A 16,650-nucleotide genomic window follows, 5' to 3' on the forward strand; every position below is an offset into this window, starting at 1 on the left:
CTGATTTTTACACGTAAACCAAAAATAACAATTGCAAAATTGAAGCAATATTTTCTTTCCAATAAAATTTTAAGACATCTGGTTTAAAGAAACACCTGGGCTCATCAAAAACGTCTCCAGTCTCTTCAAATCTTTTTTTATCATCTGTACTTGATGCTGAGACACATTGAGGGTCTCTGCCATATCAGCAGTGGATTTGGTCTTCAATCTCTTGATAATCAAAACTTTAGTCTCAGGGTGAATCTTAGGCATGTTTGCAGAGGTCTAGTTGCAGTTGATGTGAAGGTCTAGTGTACTGGGGTTCTTTTTATACACACCTGAGACCCAATTGATTATCAGTCACAGATGAAGCTCATATGACAAGGTGACAACATGTCTTTGCAAAAATTGACTCAATTGGCTTTACCAAGCTGTGAATATTGGAATACTTTTTGACAGTTTCGTTTTGCACTGAAACATTATCACAAAAGCTATTGGTATAAAAATTAGCCATTTCTTGTAAGCAAAATCTTGAATAGAAATATATTTTAGCAGCACTTCAGGTTAATTTGTACACAAGGGACAAGACTTTTGTCAGGGAGTGTAGATAAAGATGTGGTGTTCGAAAACCAAATGTGCCTCAGTTGTTCTGATTCTGGAGAGAGGTGTTGTGGGTTCTCGGTGCTGTGAGTCCAGGAGGAAACTAGTTGTGGTGTACAGGATTTGGGACCATATTTAAAGATTGTAACAATCATAGATTCAGATCTGTAATTAATGCGTGAGAAAGCAAGTGAATCATTACACTCCTATAACATAACAGTCAATCTTAGCATAACATGAACGTTAACGTTAAAAAACAAACCCATTATCTGTCATGAACTAAACTTAACTAAAACGTTAAAAAGTCTGAAACAGATGGTGAATTTTTTTATTGACATTAAATGTTTTAATGCCTCTTCTTTCATTTCTAGTTCACGCCCATAGAGTGAAAGTGATTGAGACCTTCAGTGAAGCTCCTCCTACAATAATCCACCAATAAATGCTGGAGTCAAACACACAGAGAAATCACTCCATGTGTGACAACTGAAATCTTCATGACATAATGTTGATGCTGGTGAAAGAGGAGCTTGAGAAGATGACAGATCCACAACCATGCAGAATAAAGGATGAAGATACTGAGGAACAAATAGGTTGGTGGCTATTTTTCAATCTTTATTATTGATGGTTGCGGAATAATCATAAAATCATTGAGAAACATGAGGGGAAAATAAACTAAAATCCATGAGATGATAACTTTCTGCATGTATAATAGATTCAGTAGAATTAGATTGAATCATCAGGTAAAGAGTTTTATCCAAACATGGTCATAAATGACCGGCCTACAGAAAAAAGCTTATAACCAGGGTCTTTTAATATCTCAGACAGTAGAGAGAAAATAAAGAGATGCACATTGTGTGCCCCAAAAGATGTCCAAACAAGCACTGTCTGTTTTAAATGCAAAGCACCCATTAACAAGGCACATGAAATAGGCTATTGTCATTCATGTGCATACGTTCAGTAAATGCATTAGATGCATGCATCATTTACATGAGTTCACACAAAGTTAATGTCATTTTGGTTTGTTCTTAAATAAGTAAATTTAATGTCTCAGATTTGATAATGACTTTGTGCCATATTGAATACAGTGTAAGGTCAGGACCATATACAGTGGCAAGAAAATGTACAGTATGTGAACTCCTAGAAATGAACTGGTTTTCAACACTGTTTGACACAAAATGTGATCTTATCCTCATCTAGATCACAACAAAAGACAAACACAATGTGCATAAGCTGACAACACACAAATAATTTAAATTTTTGTGTCTTTTTTAAAAACACCCATTAAATATTCACATTGCTGGAGGAAAATGTAAGTGAACCCATAGACTAATTACTTTAATGAAATAAAAGGAGTTCAAATGTGTAGTTTAGTGATACTTTGATTTGATAAAAAGACACTTAAACATTTTAAGATTGCTGTCCTTAAGAAGCATCGGCTCTTATAAACTATGCCCCGCGAGAAGGAGCTCTCTAAAGATATCTGATCAAGAGTTGTTGCACTCCAAAAGGCTGAAAAGGGATACAACACAATCTTAAAATGTTTGGACATTCTTCAGTCGACAGTTAGACAAATTCTCTAGTAATGGAGACAGTTTAATACTGTAGCTACCCTTCCTAGAAGTGGGTGCACAGTCAAGATACAGTGAGGAAAATAAGTATTTTGAACACCCTGCTATTTTGCAAGTTCTCCCACTTAGAAATCATGGAGGGGTCTAAAATTGTCATCGTAGGTGCATGTCCACTGTGAGAGACATAATCTTAAAAAAATCCAGAAATCACAATGTATGATTTTTTAAAACTATTTATTTGTATAATACAGCTGCAAATAAGTATTTGAACAACTGAGAAAGTCAATGTCAATATTTGGTACAGTAGCCTTTGTTTGCAATTACAGAGGTCAAACGTTTCCTGTAGTTTTTCACTAGGTTTGCACACACTGCAGGAGGGATTTTGGCCCACTCCTCCACACAGATCTTCTCTAGATCAGTCAGGTTGTTGGCATGTTAATACAGTACAGTCACCCTGTCCCATGTGCACAAAAACACCCCCAAAGCATGATGCTACCACCCCCATGCTTCACAGTAGGGATGGTGTTCTTGGGATGGTACTCATCATTCTTCTTCCTCCAAACACATTTAGTGGAATTATGACCAAAAAGTTATATTTTGGTCTCATCTGACCACATGACTTTCTCCCATGACTCCTCTGGATCATCCAAATGGTCATTGGCAAACTTAAGACGGGCCTGGACATGTGCTGGTTAAGCAGGGGAACCTTCCATGCCATGCATGATTTCAAACCATGACGTCTTAGTGTATTACCAACAGTAACCTTGGAAACGGTGGTCCCAGCTCTTTTCAGGTCATTGACCAGCTCCTCCCATGTAGTTCTGGGCTGATTTCTCACCTTTCTTATCACCTGATCATTGAGACCCCACGAGATGAGATCTTGCATGGAGCCCCAGTCTGAGGGAGATTGACAGTCATGTTTAGCTTCTTCCATTTTCTAATGATTGCTCCCAACAGTGGACCTTTTTCACCAAGCTGCTTGGCAATTTCATCACAGCCTTTTCCAGCCTTGTGGACGTGTACAATTTTGTCTGTAGTGTCTTTGGACAGCTTTTTGGTCTTAGCCATGTTAGTAGTTGGATTCTTACAGATTGTATGAGGTGGACAGGTGTCTTTATGCAGCTAACAACCTCAAACAGGTGCATCTAATTTAGGATAATAAATGGAGTGGAGGTGGACATTTTAAAGGCAGACTAACAGGTCTTTGAGGGGCAGAATTCTAGCTGATAGACAGGTGTTTACAGCGTGTGTGCGTTTGTCTTCGGGGGTTTCCCCCACACAACAAGATTTTTGATTGTAAATATTCTACGATTTGCGATCTACGATGTGGCCCCGTCGTGCTTCCCAGCAGATTCAGACACTCTGAACACACCATGCACCACAGGAAAATCTAAGAAAATTGGTGCAACCACGAGGTCTATCGGCCCTTTACCTAGGATTGTTGTGAGGGGGGAAATTGGCCCAAATTCAGCCTGATTATCTTTAGGGCTGGGTATCGATTCAGATGTTCCAGATCGATTCGATTTCGATTCACAAGCTATCAAACCGATTCGATTCCGATTCTCGATTAAATTTTCGATTCCGGTTCTCAGGTAGGTTTTTATACTCGATTCTCGATTCAACTCAATGAATATAGATTTAATACACATACTATATTAATAAAAAAGAACAGTAAACAGCAGTTTACAAGTGGGTAATTAATAAAAAGAAATTTAAAGCCACAACACGTCTTGCTTGCGAAATCTAAAATGCTTCCATTCCTCCGTTCAATTTTTGTGGAAATAAATGTGAAAAAAAAAATCGATTCTGCTCTTTGAGAATCGATTTTTAATCGACCACGTTTTAAAAAACGATTAATCGAAAAATCGATTTTTTTGCCCAGCCCTAATTATCTTGTGGTGTGTACCCAGCTTAAAGCACACAATGCAGAATACTCAATGAAGTAGAGAAGAAACCCACGAGTAACAGCTAAAGGCTTGAAGACATCATTGGAACTGGCACACATCTCTGTTCATGAGTCTACCATACGCAAGTATTTGAACAGGCACGGTGTCTATGGCAGAACACCACGGAGGAAGCTGCTGCTATCCCAAAAAAACATTGTTGTGAGCCTGATGTTTGCAAAAGTGATACTGGGAAAATACTTTATGGACTGACGAAAAAAAAGTTAAATTGTTTGGGGAAAATACTATGGCACACAAGGGCACAGCTTACTAACATCAAAACATCATCCCAACAGTAAAGTATGGTGGAGGGAACATCATGATTTGGACATGGTTAGCTGCCTCAGGGCCTGGACCACTTGCCATTATCAAGGGGAAAATTAATTCCCAAGTTTAACAAAATATCCTACAGGATAATGTCAGGGTGGCTGTCCGTCAGTTGAGGCTCAGTAGAAGTTGGTTGATGCAGCAGGACAATGACCTAAAGAATTAAAGTAAATCCAACACAGGCAGGCTGGCTTAAGAAAAACAAAATGTGCAGGTCTGATTCAGAAATACTAAAAGTGGATCGACAAGCTATTAAATCCAAGGGTTTACTTAGATTTTCCTTTAGCACTGGGAATGTTTAATGGAGGTTTACAAAAAATACACAAGGACCAATAATTATTTGTGTGTTGTCAGCTTGTGCACATTGTGTTTGTCTATTGTTGTGACCTAGATGAGGATCAGATCACATTTTATGACAAATCACTCTAGAAAACCGTTCATTTCTGGAGATTCACATACTAGCTGGAATTAAATGGGGTGACCTAAGGTTAATTTACAGGTTTCATAGAACATGAAAGAAAACAATTAAAGCCCCCCTAAAAATGGCCTTACACCACTCATGGTGATTTGGTCATGGTCATTTTAATATTGCCAAAAATTTCACAGATAATGCTATTTTCACAAAACATTTAGGTGCATAAGCTCAGATTTATAAGTTCAAAACAGAAATACAAAACCAGTCCTAACTAAATGAAAACAAGTTGGCAAAAAGATAGAATCTAATATTTGAGATGTTTGAAACACCAGAAGTGTTAAAGGGTTTTGTACACAGCACAAGAGTTAAACTACAAGAGCAGAAATTGACAATAGAAATGACATAATGTACTTCACAATAAAAATAACATGGATACATGACAATCTCAAATGTGTTTTGTCATTCTGGTTTATCAATATGAACTATTTACTGTCTTCATTTTAGATATGATGGAAGTGAAAGAGGAGAGTCAAGCTGAAGTGGATGAGAAACATCAGATTGTAAAAATAAACCATAATGTTTCACAGAAAGAAACTCTGAAGACAGAAGACATAAAGTGTGAAAATAGTTTCAGTGAAGATGAACGCCCTGAAGATCACAAGAGGACTCACAGTGAGGAGAAACCTTTCACATGTCAACAGTGTGGAAAGAGTTTATCCTCTCAATCGAGTCTTAACCGGCACAGGAAAACTCACAGGGGGGAAATGTCATATGCATGCCAACATTGTGAAAAGAGTTTCCCAGATAAAAGTCAACTTAAGATACACATTAGAGTTCACACTGGAGAGAAACCTTACACATGTCATCTGTGTGAAAAGAGTTTCAGAACAAAACATAACCTTAAAGCACACATGAGGATTCACACTGAAGAAAAACCATTCACGTGTCATCTGTGTGGAAAGAGTTTCAGAGATAAAGGTAAACTTAAGGACCACTCAAGAATTCACACTGGAGAGAAACCACACGCATGCCATGAGTGTGGAAAGAGTTTTAAAACTGCAGGTGACCTTAAAAAACATTTGAGGATTCACAGCGGAGAGAAACCTTACACTTGTCAACTATGTGGAAAGAGTTTCAGAACAAAACCTAACCTTAAAGCACACATGTGGATTCACATCAGAGAAAAACCACATCCGTGCCATCACTGTGAAAAGAGTTTTATAACTGCAGGTAAACTTAAGACACATTTGAGAAATCACACCGGCGAGAAACCTTACACTTGTCAACAGTGTGGAAAGAGTTTCAGAACAAAACCTAACCTTAAAGGACACATGTGGATTCACACCAGAGAGAAACCACATCCGTGCCAGCACTGTGGAAAGAGTTTTATAACTGCAGGTAAACTTAAGACACATTTGATAAATCACACTGGAGAGAAACCTTACATTTGTCAACAGTGTGGAACGAGTTTCTCTGTGGAAGGAAACCTTAAGATTCATGCAAGAATTCACACTGGAGAGAAACCTTACACATGCCATGAGTGTGAAAAATGTTTCAGAGGTAAAAGTAACCTTACAATACACATGAAAATTCACAAAGGAGAGAAACCTCACGTGTGTTTTCAGTGTGGAAAGAGTTTCAGTATGAAGCGTAACCTTAAGAGACACATGATAACTCACAGTGAAAAGAAACCTCACGCGTGTCTTCAGTGTGAAAAAAGTTTCAGAGATAAAACGAGACTTGAGATTCACATGAGAAGTCACACTAGAGAGAAACCTTACATATGCTCTCAGTAGCCATGTTTCCATCCACATTTTTTTATCCGAATTAAGTGATATCGAATGAAAAATGCCTTATGGAAACAGTAAAATTCGATTGAATTTCATGAATATCGACTCAAAAGAAATACGTTCGATCTCATCAGATTTTATCTTGATCGATGTATGGCTTATGCGATAAATGATGATGGAAACGTTATTTTCCGAATAAATAATGATTTGCGATTAAGGTTTACGTCATTTTATGGATGCAACCCACACACAAAACAAAAGAAAAAGTTTTAGGTCCGCTCTGGTGGCACACATGGCGTGTGTCAACAAAGTCAGATGTAAGTAGACAAACGATGAGACCAGATGCATTTTAAATTTAATTTACCAGAGACAATTATGGCTATTTTAGAGCTGAAGATCTTTGGATTCGGGCTTCATTTCTAACATTTTACACGGGCTCGTGCTCTGCCTTTGCACGGTAAATGAGCGGTCAAGTTCAATGCTGCTTGGATGCCCTATCAGTAAGCGCAGGACCACGCTGAAGCCATTTACAGTGGATTTAATAATTTTCTCAACAAAAATGTAGCCTAATCTTGGCGAGTAAAGGTTTTTTAATGTATAACTAAATACATAATTTAGACAGATGATATAGACTAATGTTGGCATTAAAGAAAGTGGCGAAGCAAATCCCACGGAACCTTTATCTTAATTTTGTTATTCCCAAATAACCATCTTATTCAGAATGTATTATCTTAATTTAATTCGTTAAGAAATAATTGTTTTTATTGGCATTTCGGCCTATTTATAATGTATTGCATATGGCTATTTAGAACGAGATGTTACAATGTTACAGAATACAGATGACTTATTTTTTTTCTTTGTTTCAACTTCCAAATGACGTGTAGCCCAGTTAGTCATGAAAAAATAATGTTAAAACCTGTGTAAATTACTCATTCTTGATAAAAGCTGTTTGCGTGCGCACATTTAAATAATGTCTGGCTGTAAATGGGTTCGGGCTTTTAAAAAGCTGTCAATCTAAATGTGCTTTCGGGTTCTGGCTGCATTCTGTCGGGCTCCGGTCATTTCAGGCCTAACTTTTAAGGTCCGATTACAGCTCTATTTTAGATAGCAAAAATCTAAGAAATGCCATAATTTATTAGGAACTCCCGAAGGAAATTTCCAACCATGGTTATGACAAGACGTGGGACGTCCTCCGGAGTAAATGTAAGGCGCTCAAACAGTGATACGTGTTTCAAAAAAGAGAGTTATCTCGCAACGGTGCCGGAGGGAAAATAAAAGCAAATTCGACCTTGATGAGATGGATCCTCGGCCAAAGAACCCTCGTAGTTTCATTGGCTTCCAATATTAACAGCTCAGGAAATATATTTTTCGTTCTCATTTACGTTGCATTGATCCGGACTATCATTTCACGTTAATGCCTCCGTTGTCGTCTGGCATTTACATGCATCTGCATCATCATAGCAATTGATGTTAAAGTCATTTTCTTATTATTATAGCTTGATATCTCGCTATCAGCTCAGCTGGCACATAAGCACTTATAACTTGTGGTATGGCGCAATCCATTTTGTCTAGCAAAACTTTGTTCGCAAATGTTTGCTTGAATATTGTGCGATTCAGTGCGAAAATGAATGGAAACACCTTCAAATGTCTCAAATCAATTCGATATACGAATTTTATCGCAAACCAGCATGTGACGTCATTACGTACAGGTTTTTATTACCTTTAAAGCCGTTGGATGGAAACACACTTTCACCCGCTTTATTCGCATAAGTTTTTTTTACCAAACTTCAGATAATTCGATTGACAAGTGGATTAAAACTTAGCTAGAGTGAAAAGAGTTTCCGAGATAAACGTGGACTTGAGGCTCACATGAGAAAACACACTGGAGAGAAACCTTACATATATCTTCAGTGTGAAAGGAGTTATACAAGTGAAGACACTCTTAAGAAACACATATCAGTTCACCAGTGTTGGGAGTAATGCATAACAAAATATAATATTACAGTAATATATTAGTTTTTGCTGTAATGCAGTAATATAACGCATTACTAGTAACATTTTGGTAATATTGTACGTGGGTTACAACAATGCATTTCAAAATTAGACTGTTATTTTTATTTTTGACCGCGCGGCCAGCATCCACACAGGAAAAAGCTGCGGCTAGAATAGTATGTCTGTTTCCGGGTGCTGTATGCGGCATGTTCATTTTTTACTATAATGTTGTATTTGAACTGCGATTTGGATGCAGTGCGCGTCAAATATAGACACGTATCTTAAAGAGCTGCTTCTGGGAAGTCCACCGCGAGGCTGTATAAGCATTGACTAAAGTGGTCGCAATCAGGTCCGGTAGCGCCCCCGTTCTGTGATTGGTTCCCTATTTCAGGGGCAAAAAAGGGCCAGAGTTTCCATGCTAGACTTGCAGCGTGAATAAATTTGCGCACAAGGCAGCATGGGGAAACCCAGGCTAGAAATGAGCTGTATTTCTTGAGACCTGATCCTCCAAAATCACCTTTTGATAAGTTGTGTCAACCCAGTGCATGCCAGGTTTGTGCTGTGAATCTGAATTAAAAGTGAATTAAAGAATAAAAATGAAAAGAGGTTGCATTTCTTGCCATGTTATTAGTCTGTAGGTTGAATTTTAGTGGGCTTTAGCTCTATTGTGTTTGGTGTGTGTACCATAATTTACCAGACTTTTACCAGATCATTTGTCATTACTGTAGAAAGAGCTTTACAGTGAAAGGTTACCTTAATGCACATGTGAAAATTCACACTGAAGAGAGACCATACGTGTGTCAACAGTGTGGAAAGAGTTTCAGGACAAAACCAAACCTTAACCACACAAGATTTCACACTCAATAAAAACCATTTATGTGTCAACAGTGTGGATATGAGAACAACTTTTAGAAATCAGCTGAGGTCTTATTAATAAAACTGTCTGGAGGATCCTTACTAAAGTCTACATGCACACAAAAGCCAAAACTGTGTATGGCAAAAAAGATTCAGGCTGTTTCTCAATATGTGTTCTTGTTTGTGTTTTTGTGGACTTGTGAAACGTCATCATTCTTGGCCCAAGTACTGCTCCAATTCCAAGTTCCCATCAAGTCAAGTTCACATAACATCTCAGGATGTGTTCTTGATCCGCTCATTTTATCTAGGATGCATCAGGAGGTGACTTGTGTGGACAAGTTTTCCAGAATGCAATTCACGTTAATGCCAAAGGAGCTTAAAACCTGCAAAATATTTACTCTCTGTGTCATAAAATTTAGCCATTTGTCGAGAATATAGATGAATAAACTTTAAGCCATCGTTCGGTGACAAAGAACAGCGATTGAGAGGGTACATAAGGCTGTATAAGCAAGGGAAAGTAAGGGGGTACTGACCCAGTGGTGGTTTTAAAGGCCAGGAGCAGAGCTTTTAATTTGATGTGAGCTGCTATAGGGAGCCGGTGTAACTTGACAAAGAGGAGTGACGTGCGCCCTCTTTGGCTCATTGAAGACCACTCTTGCCGCTGCATTCTGAATCATCTGTAGGGGTTTGGTTGTGCAGGCTGAAAGTCCAGCCAGTAGTACAATGCAGTAGTCCAGCCTAGATGGGACAAAAGCTTGGACTAGGACCTGGGTGGCGTACTCATCTAGAAAAGGTCTAATTTTCCTATTATTGTAGAGGATGAATCTACAAGAGAGAGCGGTGCTGGCAACATGGGCCGTGAAGCTAAGCTGATCATCAATGACCACTCCCGGGTTTTTGGCCGTCCTGGAAGGCGTGATGGTCGAGGAACCTAGCTGAATGGAAAGGTTGTGCTGAATCTTTGGTTCATAAGATATGACAAGCAGTTCTGTCTTTGCAAGGTTAAGCTGGAGATGTGATCATTCATCCAGAGTGAGATGTCCCTCAGGCATGCTGAGATGCAGGCAGAAATCGTGGGGTCATCAGGGTGGAACAACAAGTAAAGTTGAGTGTCATCTGCACAGCAGTGGTAGGAAAATCCATGTTGTCGAATGACAGAACCCAGGGATGTCATGCATATCTAAAACAGCAGTGGTTCAAGCACGGAGCCTTGAGGAATCCCCGGTATCGAGACGTTGAGTTTCTGAGACGTCACCTCTCCAGGATACCCTGAATGACCTACCTGAGAGGTACGACTTGAACCATAGAAGCGCTGTGTCAGAGACACCCATAGCCATAAAGGGCGATTTATAGTCGTGCGTAGGTCCTACGGCGTAGCAGCGACGGCGTACGTTCCGCGTCGGCTTTCATTTATACTTGTGCGTCGCCGTCCGCGTCGACGTGCAAACACGCGAAACCGCTGGTTGGCAGTAATCACGCGTGTAACCACAGTAGAAGCAGAAGTCGTCACAGAAGAAGAAGCTAAGCAAGTTAACCCACAAACGAAGAAGAAATAGCAACTTGTTGTGTATAATTTGAGAAGACCAGCAATGATGGAAGTAAATAAACAGCGACTTATGTTGCAGTTTGAGTTAAATCACTCCTCAACTTGACTCATCTTTGTTTTCACCGTCTCAAACGGAAATACCTATGACGCAGTTTTTTTTACCTGACGGGAGGGGTTCTGGTGGACCAATCACAGAGCTTGCGGGCCGCGTAGAGCCGACGCGCTGTTAGAAATTTTGTGAGGTGCGCGTCAGGCTACGCAGAGCTACGCACAGGCTACGGATAGCCCTTAAGGGTCGACAGGAGGATGTGGTGATTGACCGTGTCAAAAGTAAGATCAGCACAGATGATTTGGAGGCTGCCCTTGCCTGCCTTAGGGCTTCATTGACTGAGAGCAGCGCAGTCTCAGTGGAGTGACCGCTTTTGAAACCAGACTGATTGCTATCCAGGAGGTTATTTTGTGTGAAGAAAGAGTAGAGCTGGTCAAACACCACACGTTCAAGAGTCTTTGCAATGAAGGGAAGAAGAGAAGCAGGAAATTTTTACAGGAAACCCTTTGAAATTACATAAAACACTGTTGAAAGTGCCAAACATGGTTGTATGTGTTGTCAGTCACAAAAAAAATAAACAAAAAAATAAACACACAAAAAATGCACTTTTTGATGTTTTTTCTAAAGTCTGCAGATTTGCAGACAGTTTTGTTTGATTCCAGCAAATGTCAGCTTCCAGGGAAAAGGGAATTTTTTCTCTATCAAAATCTATGCAAATGTTATTCTATTCTAACTGAAGGGAGGAATAATACCCTTTTTGTATTCAATTTCCGCTAAAAATATTTTAAGTGTCCCCATAACCGCATACAGTGGAATAAATGCAATATCTTTATATAATTTTACAAAAACCCTTTGATGTTACATAAAATGCTGCTGTTTGTGACAAATATTGTTATTTATGTTGTTTTTCATATGATGAAACACCAAATTTTCTATTTTTATGTTGTAAACACTGTCTTTGAAAGTGGATAACTCTGGTTGTGCGTACTCTAGCAGACTGCAGACAGTGAAAATACATTTTTAATATAAAAGTACTTTGTTTTGTGTTGCACATATAATAATAGCAAGGGATTGTTCATGCACACAACCAAAGAAAATGCTGTGAATGGACTAATTTTTTAGAGTAGGACCTACGATAAAAGATGGTGTAGCAGTAAAATATATTTCAGAGTGATGCATATCTGGAGAAAGTAGAGATTCAAAGCTTTCAAACCGTATCTCATATGTGTTACTGGGGTCCATGACAGACCATTAAAGATTATAAGAATATTTTATATTAAGTCATAAGAAGTATTTTGAACCCGGTACAGGTTTCGCCGTGTAGAGGAGGTTAATGTATTTATTACAAAATGAAATATGATATAAAACACAACCATTCATTTTAAAAGCACAAAACTTTTGTACAACATGAAGTGCCACCATACTTATTCGTGTAACTACTCATGTAACAGTCTTTAAATAGGAAAACTGTATGTTTATTATTCATGAAAGAGTCAGCAAAAATTATTTTGGAAAAAAATCCAGTTAAAGATTTTTTAATGTTCAAAAACAAAATCACTGCATCCACACATTTTGAAAATGAAAGAATATCACTTATTCAGGAAATGGAAAAATGGGCATAAAAACGTTTAATAGTCTATACAAAGCTTTTTGGAATGTAATTTAAGGCAATGGAAGAAGTATAGAGCCATCATCAATTTTGTTAAAGAAATCGGGTTATACGGGATAATTGTGTGTTTATTATTTCCTTGCACGTCTGTGCTCCACACTCCAGTACAGCAGGAGGCGGTAGTGTATGGGGTCAGATTTGTTTCGTATTTCTGAATAAATATACTATGATCCACAAATAAATATAGAGAGTTTCATAAATATTTTTTAAATCCACAAATGCACAATAAGCGAACCATAAATATATGTTAGACATTTCATAAAAAGGAAGGAAATTCACAAATAAATAAAATGGGATTTGCAAATGAAAAAATATTTATAAATATATATTTTTATTTTATTCATATGTGAATGGCTTCCTGCGCATTTGTGGATCGCTTTCTGTGCATTTGTGAATCGCTGCACACAATTGTGGATCGCTTTCTGTGCATTTGTGAATTGCTGCACTCATTTGTGGATCGCGTTCTGTGCATTTGTGGATTTGAAACATTTCTAACGTCAAGAGGTGCACAAGAATCCACAAATAGGTGGACTCCGCCCACCGTCTACTCCAGCCAATCAGACAACAAGCACACTGTGCTGACCAATCGTGGCAAGATTTCCCTCCAACCAATCTCATTTTGTTTTACTGTTAGGTCGGGAACAGTTGAATTTCATCAGGCAATCTTTTCTAGGCTTCATACATCATCAAGACTGTCTTATTTTAGAAAATTAACTATTATAAAGTTGACTATTATTCTTAGTTAGTCTTTAATTGTTGTAAAATGCTTATGATTTGCGGATATAATGCTCAGTTAACTTAAATTAACCAGACGTGATGACTTATGCAGCCTGCATATGCGACCTCCGGAGGCTGCAGCCTTCCGATTGAGGAACGGGCACTGTTGACAGTTGTCAATAATTCTTTACTAGGGATTCTCTTAATACACTTTGTGGTAAGAAATGTCAAGGTTAATATTTGTCAAATTAAACTGATTAAAACCGGTTTTTAGCAGTAGTTTACTCCACACGTGGCTTTTTGGTTCCCTCTGTTGCCGTGTTGGTTTGTTTCCTGGCTGACAGTAACTAAGTTTAGCATTTTGTAAATTCTGTTAATATAGCATATAGCCTTTCTTGAAATAATCCGGCTACAATCTTAAAGACGTCTTGGTTTCAATTTTGCTAATCCCTTATGTAATATCAAACTCCTGTTCTCAGGTAATTTTAATCCTTTTAAGGTTCCATTTTAATGTGAGGTGGAAATTGGAAAGGCTTGTATAGTTTGGTCTGTTCCTGATTATTTATATTATTTGACTAAATTATCAATAGTTGAAGAACAAAATACTGTTTTATTAGATTATAATCTATAGTTTGGAATAATACTATATATATTAATTAAGTAATTTCCCTGGTTTTTATTCTTTCTTGTAAAGCTGCTTTGAAGCAATGCAACTTTGTAAAAAAAAACTATATAAATAAATCTGGCTTTGCTTAACTTAAAATTAAATTTACACCCCATTTAGAAATTACAGATGTGTGTGTGTGTGTTTGTTTACATTTAATTTACTTAAGATATTGTGTTCTATATAAATCTGTAATACTTATTTCAGCACACTCTAACAAATGTCTGCATCTAAGCTTACACAAAGGATTAGCTTATTTATTTATTCCTTCAAATTATTGATTCATAAATAAATGAGTTCATTACACATTTCATTCATTCACTCCTGTCTACTGCAATTGCTGATTGAGAAACATGGCATTGACCTTCAGGCCTTGTTCATTAACACAGTATGACAAAAAAAATTCAATATCCTCTTGAACTTGAAATATGAACACAAATTCATCCTTTACTTCAGAGAATTCCCCGCTCAGGACCTTCCAGATGGCATTTTGTTGATCATCTGTAACACCTGGTCAAGTAAAGATGCAAGTCGTAAAACATATAAAAATCACATGAAATGATATGTAGCGTCTGTCATATCCCTTTTAGGCAAACATCTACATCAGCTGAATGCACCCCATTCCTAAAAAACACACACAATAAAAAACAAATAACATACCAGTTGTTTGATTGCATACTTGTGTAAAAATCCATCTTACTTCTATGAATTTTACTGTTAATGACAGTAAGAGCATAAGCTTGTTCAGAGCATGAAGGGAAAATAAAAACAACACTGTAAGACTATCTAACAGCTTTGACATATTAAACCTTCTTGACATTAAGATGTAGACACCACAGAAATTTCTTGTTCATTTAAAAGATACCATAATGCATAATGTGTAATTAAATGATTAGTTCTGTAGTAGGAGACGAGGTAAAACACATTTGTTTTGTCATGTCATAATAAAATGTACCACGTTAGATACAAACTATCTGTAAGCAAATGTCACTACATAACTATAATGGTAGCGAAGACTACTCTGAAGTGTAGGGGGCTAGTTACGAATGAATATAGCAGTGTACCAGGGTGTCTGTCAGAACACAATAGAGAGCATTGAAGCAACTTGAGCTGTTTATTAGGCACACAAGAGAACATACATTAGATAGGAGAGAGCCAGCATTCAGTATTTATAAGGGTAGCACACACCGCACAGAACTCTGAATGAGAGGCACAACTTGGATAGCAGAGCAGTCGTTGATGAAGGTAATGGTGAATATTGGTAGAAGTCCTTTAATGAAGCTCTGCACAGGATGAGGGTATGCTCCTTTAAGAGAGATAGGCCAGAGCTGTATTTATGAGCTTGGTTGCATGGCATGTGAATGGAGATGCATGAGTGCCTGGCTATATTTGAGAGCTTAGCCAGATCATAGGCAGGTGGAGATGTGGTTTCCCTGCAACAGATAACAACAGGATTCCCAAAGTAACACTAATGCTAATAAACATACATAACATTGACAAATTAGCTACAGCTTCTCCCCTCATACGTTATCAAAATAAAATAAACAGACGTGTCTCAAATGACACATTTTACACCATTAGCAGTGTTTACACAACGTATGTAATATATTACAGGATAAACACATTGATGAACAGCAAAAGAAAGTGATTTATATAACGTTACAGCGTAAGTTAGTAGATTCACAGTTTAGCTGATAACATGTTAGCGCTATTAATAACGGACATTTTAACCAAAAAAAAAACATGCAAATCTAACTGTACTCACTTTAATGACGCACATGAACACACCGCGTAACTCTCCATGTATGTATCGCCAACAACACGATTCATGCCTCAAACAGCGAGACACTTGTACAAAACTAGCGCTCTTCCGCCATTGCTTTGAGTGAGCGAAACTCGCTGTCATAATAAAAGTCCTCCTCCGTCTGGGTCTTTTGCACAATGTTTCTAGAAAAGACTCTGTGATTGGTTGAAGGGAGATCGTGCCACGATTGGTCAGCACAGTGTGCTTGTTGTCTGATTGGCTGGAGTAGACGTGGGCGGAGTCCACCTATTTGTGGATTCTTGTGCACATCTTGATGTTAGAAATGTTTCAAATCCACAAATGCACAGAACGCGATCCACAAATGAGTGCAGCAATTCACAAATGCACAGAAAGCGATCCACAATTGTGTGCAGCGATTCACAAATGCACAGAAAGCGATCCACAAATGCGCAGGAAGCCATTCACATATAAATAAAATAAAAATATATATTTATAAATATTTTTTCATTTGCAAATCCCATTTTATTTATTTGTGAATTTCCTTCCTTTTTATGAAATGTCTAAGATATATTTATGGTTCGCTTATTGTGCATTTGTGGATTTAAAAAATATTTATGAAACTCTCTATATTTATTTGTGGATCATAGTATATTTATTCAGAAATACGAAACAAATCTGACCCCATAGTAGTGCACCATAAGTTGGGTTACCAACCGCCATAAAACTCCAGAAGAAGAAGATTCGAATCAAAAGACTCGTAAAGGTTTAGAA

The 16,650-nt window shown here is 37.8% G+C and overlaps 1 protein-coding gene and 1 long non-coding RNA gene across 2 annotated transcripts; one reads left to right on the forward strand and one right to left on the reverse strand.

Annotated features, from left to right (window-relative positions):
- Positions 1 to 111: 111 nt before the first annotated feature.
- On the forward strand, positions 112 to 11,637 carry LOC135768977 (uncharacterized). Its single transcript, XM_065278337.2, has 2 exons — positions 112 to 1,169; positions 5,337 to 11,637. Exons 1-2 carry the CDS (start codon positions 1,082 to 1,084, stop codon positions 6,626 to 6,628), a joined length of 1,380 nt encoding a protein of 459 aa, XP_065134409.2. The 5' UTR covers positions 112 to 1,081; the 3' UTR covers positions 6,629 to 11,637.
- Positions 11,638 to 15,209: 3,572 nt separating this feature from the next.
- On the reverse strand, positions 15,210 to 16,424 carry LOC135768425 (uncharacterized). The gene is made up of 2 exons (XR_010542171.2): positions 15,880 to 16,424; positions 15,210 to 15,547 (listed from the first exon to the last, which is right to left on the reverse strand). It is a non-coding gene; the product is annotated as an uncharacterized lncRNA (long non-coding RNA).
- Positions 16,425 to 16,650: the final 226 nt, after the last annotated feature.

This window comes from Paramisgurnus dabryanus, chromosome 3, assembly GCF_030506205.2.
Source record: "Paramisgurnus dabryanus chromosome 3, PD_genome_1.1, whole genome shotgun sequence".
Lineage (NCBI taxonomy): Eukaryota > Metazoa > Chordata > Actinopteri > Cypriniformes > Cobitidae > Paramisgurnus > Paramisgurnus dabryanus.

What these genes read in the sequence shown, in the direction of transcription:
- LOC135768977 (XM_065278337.2), top strand. Translation starts at nt 1,082, where the DNA reads ATGTTGATGCTGGTGAAAGAGGAGCTTGAGAAGATGACAGATCCACAA. An exon ending in AGATACTGAGGAACAAATAG is followed by an intron (nt 1,170 to 5,336) that starts GTTGGTGGCTAT and finishes TCTTCATTTTAG; the next exon opens with ATATGATGGAAGTGAAAGAG.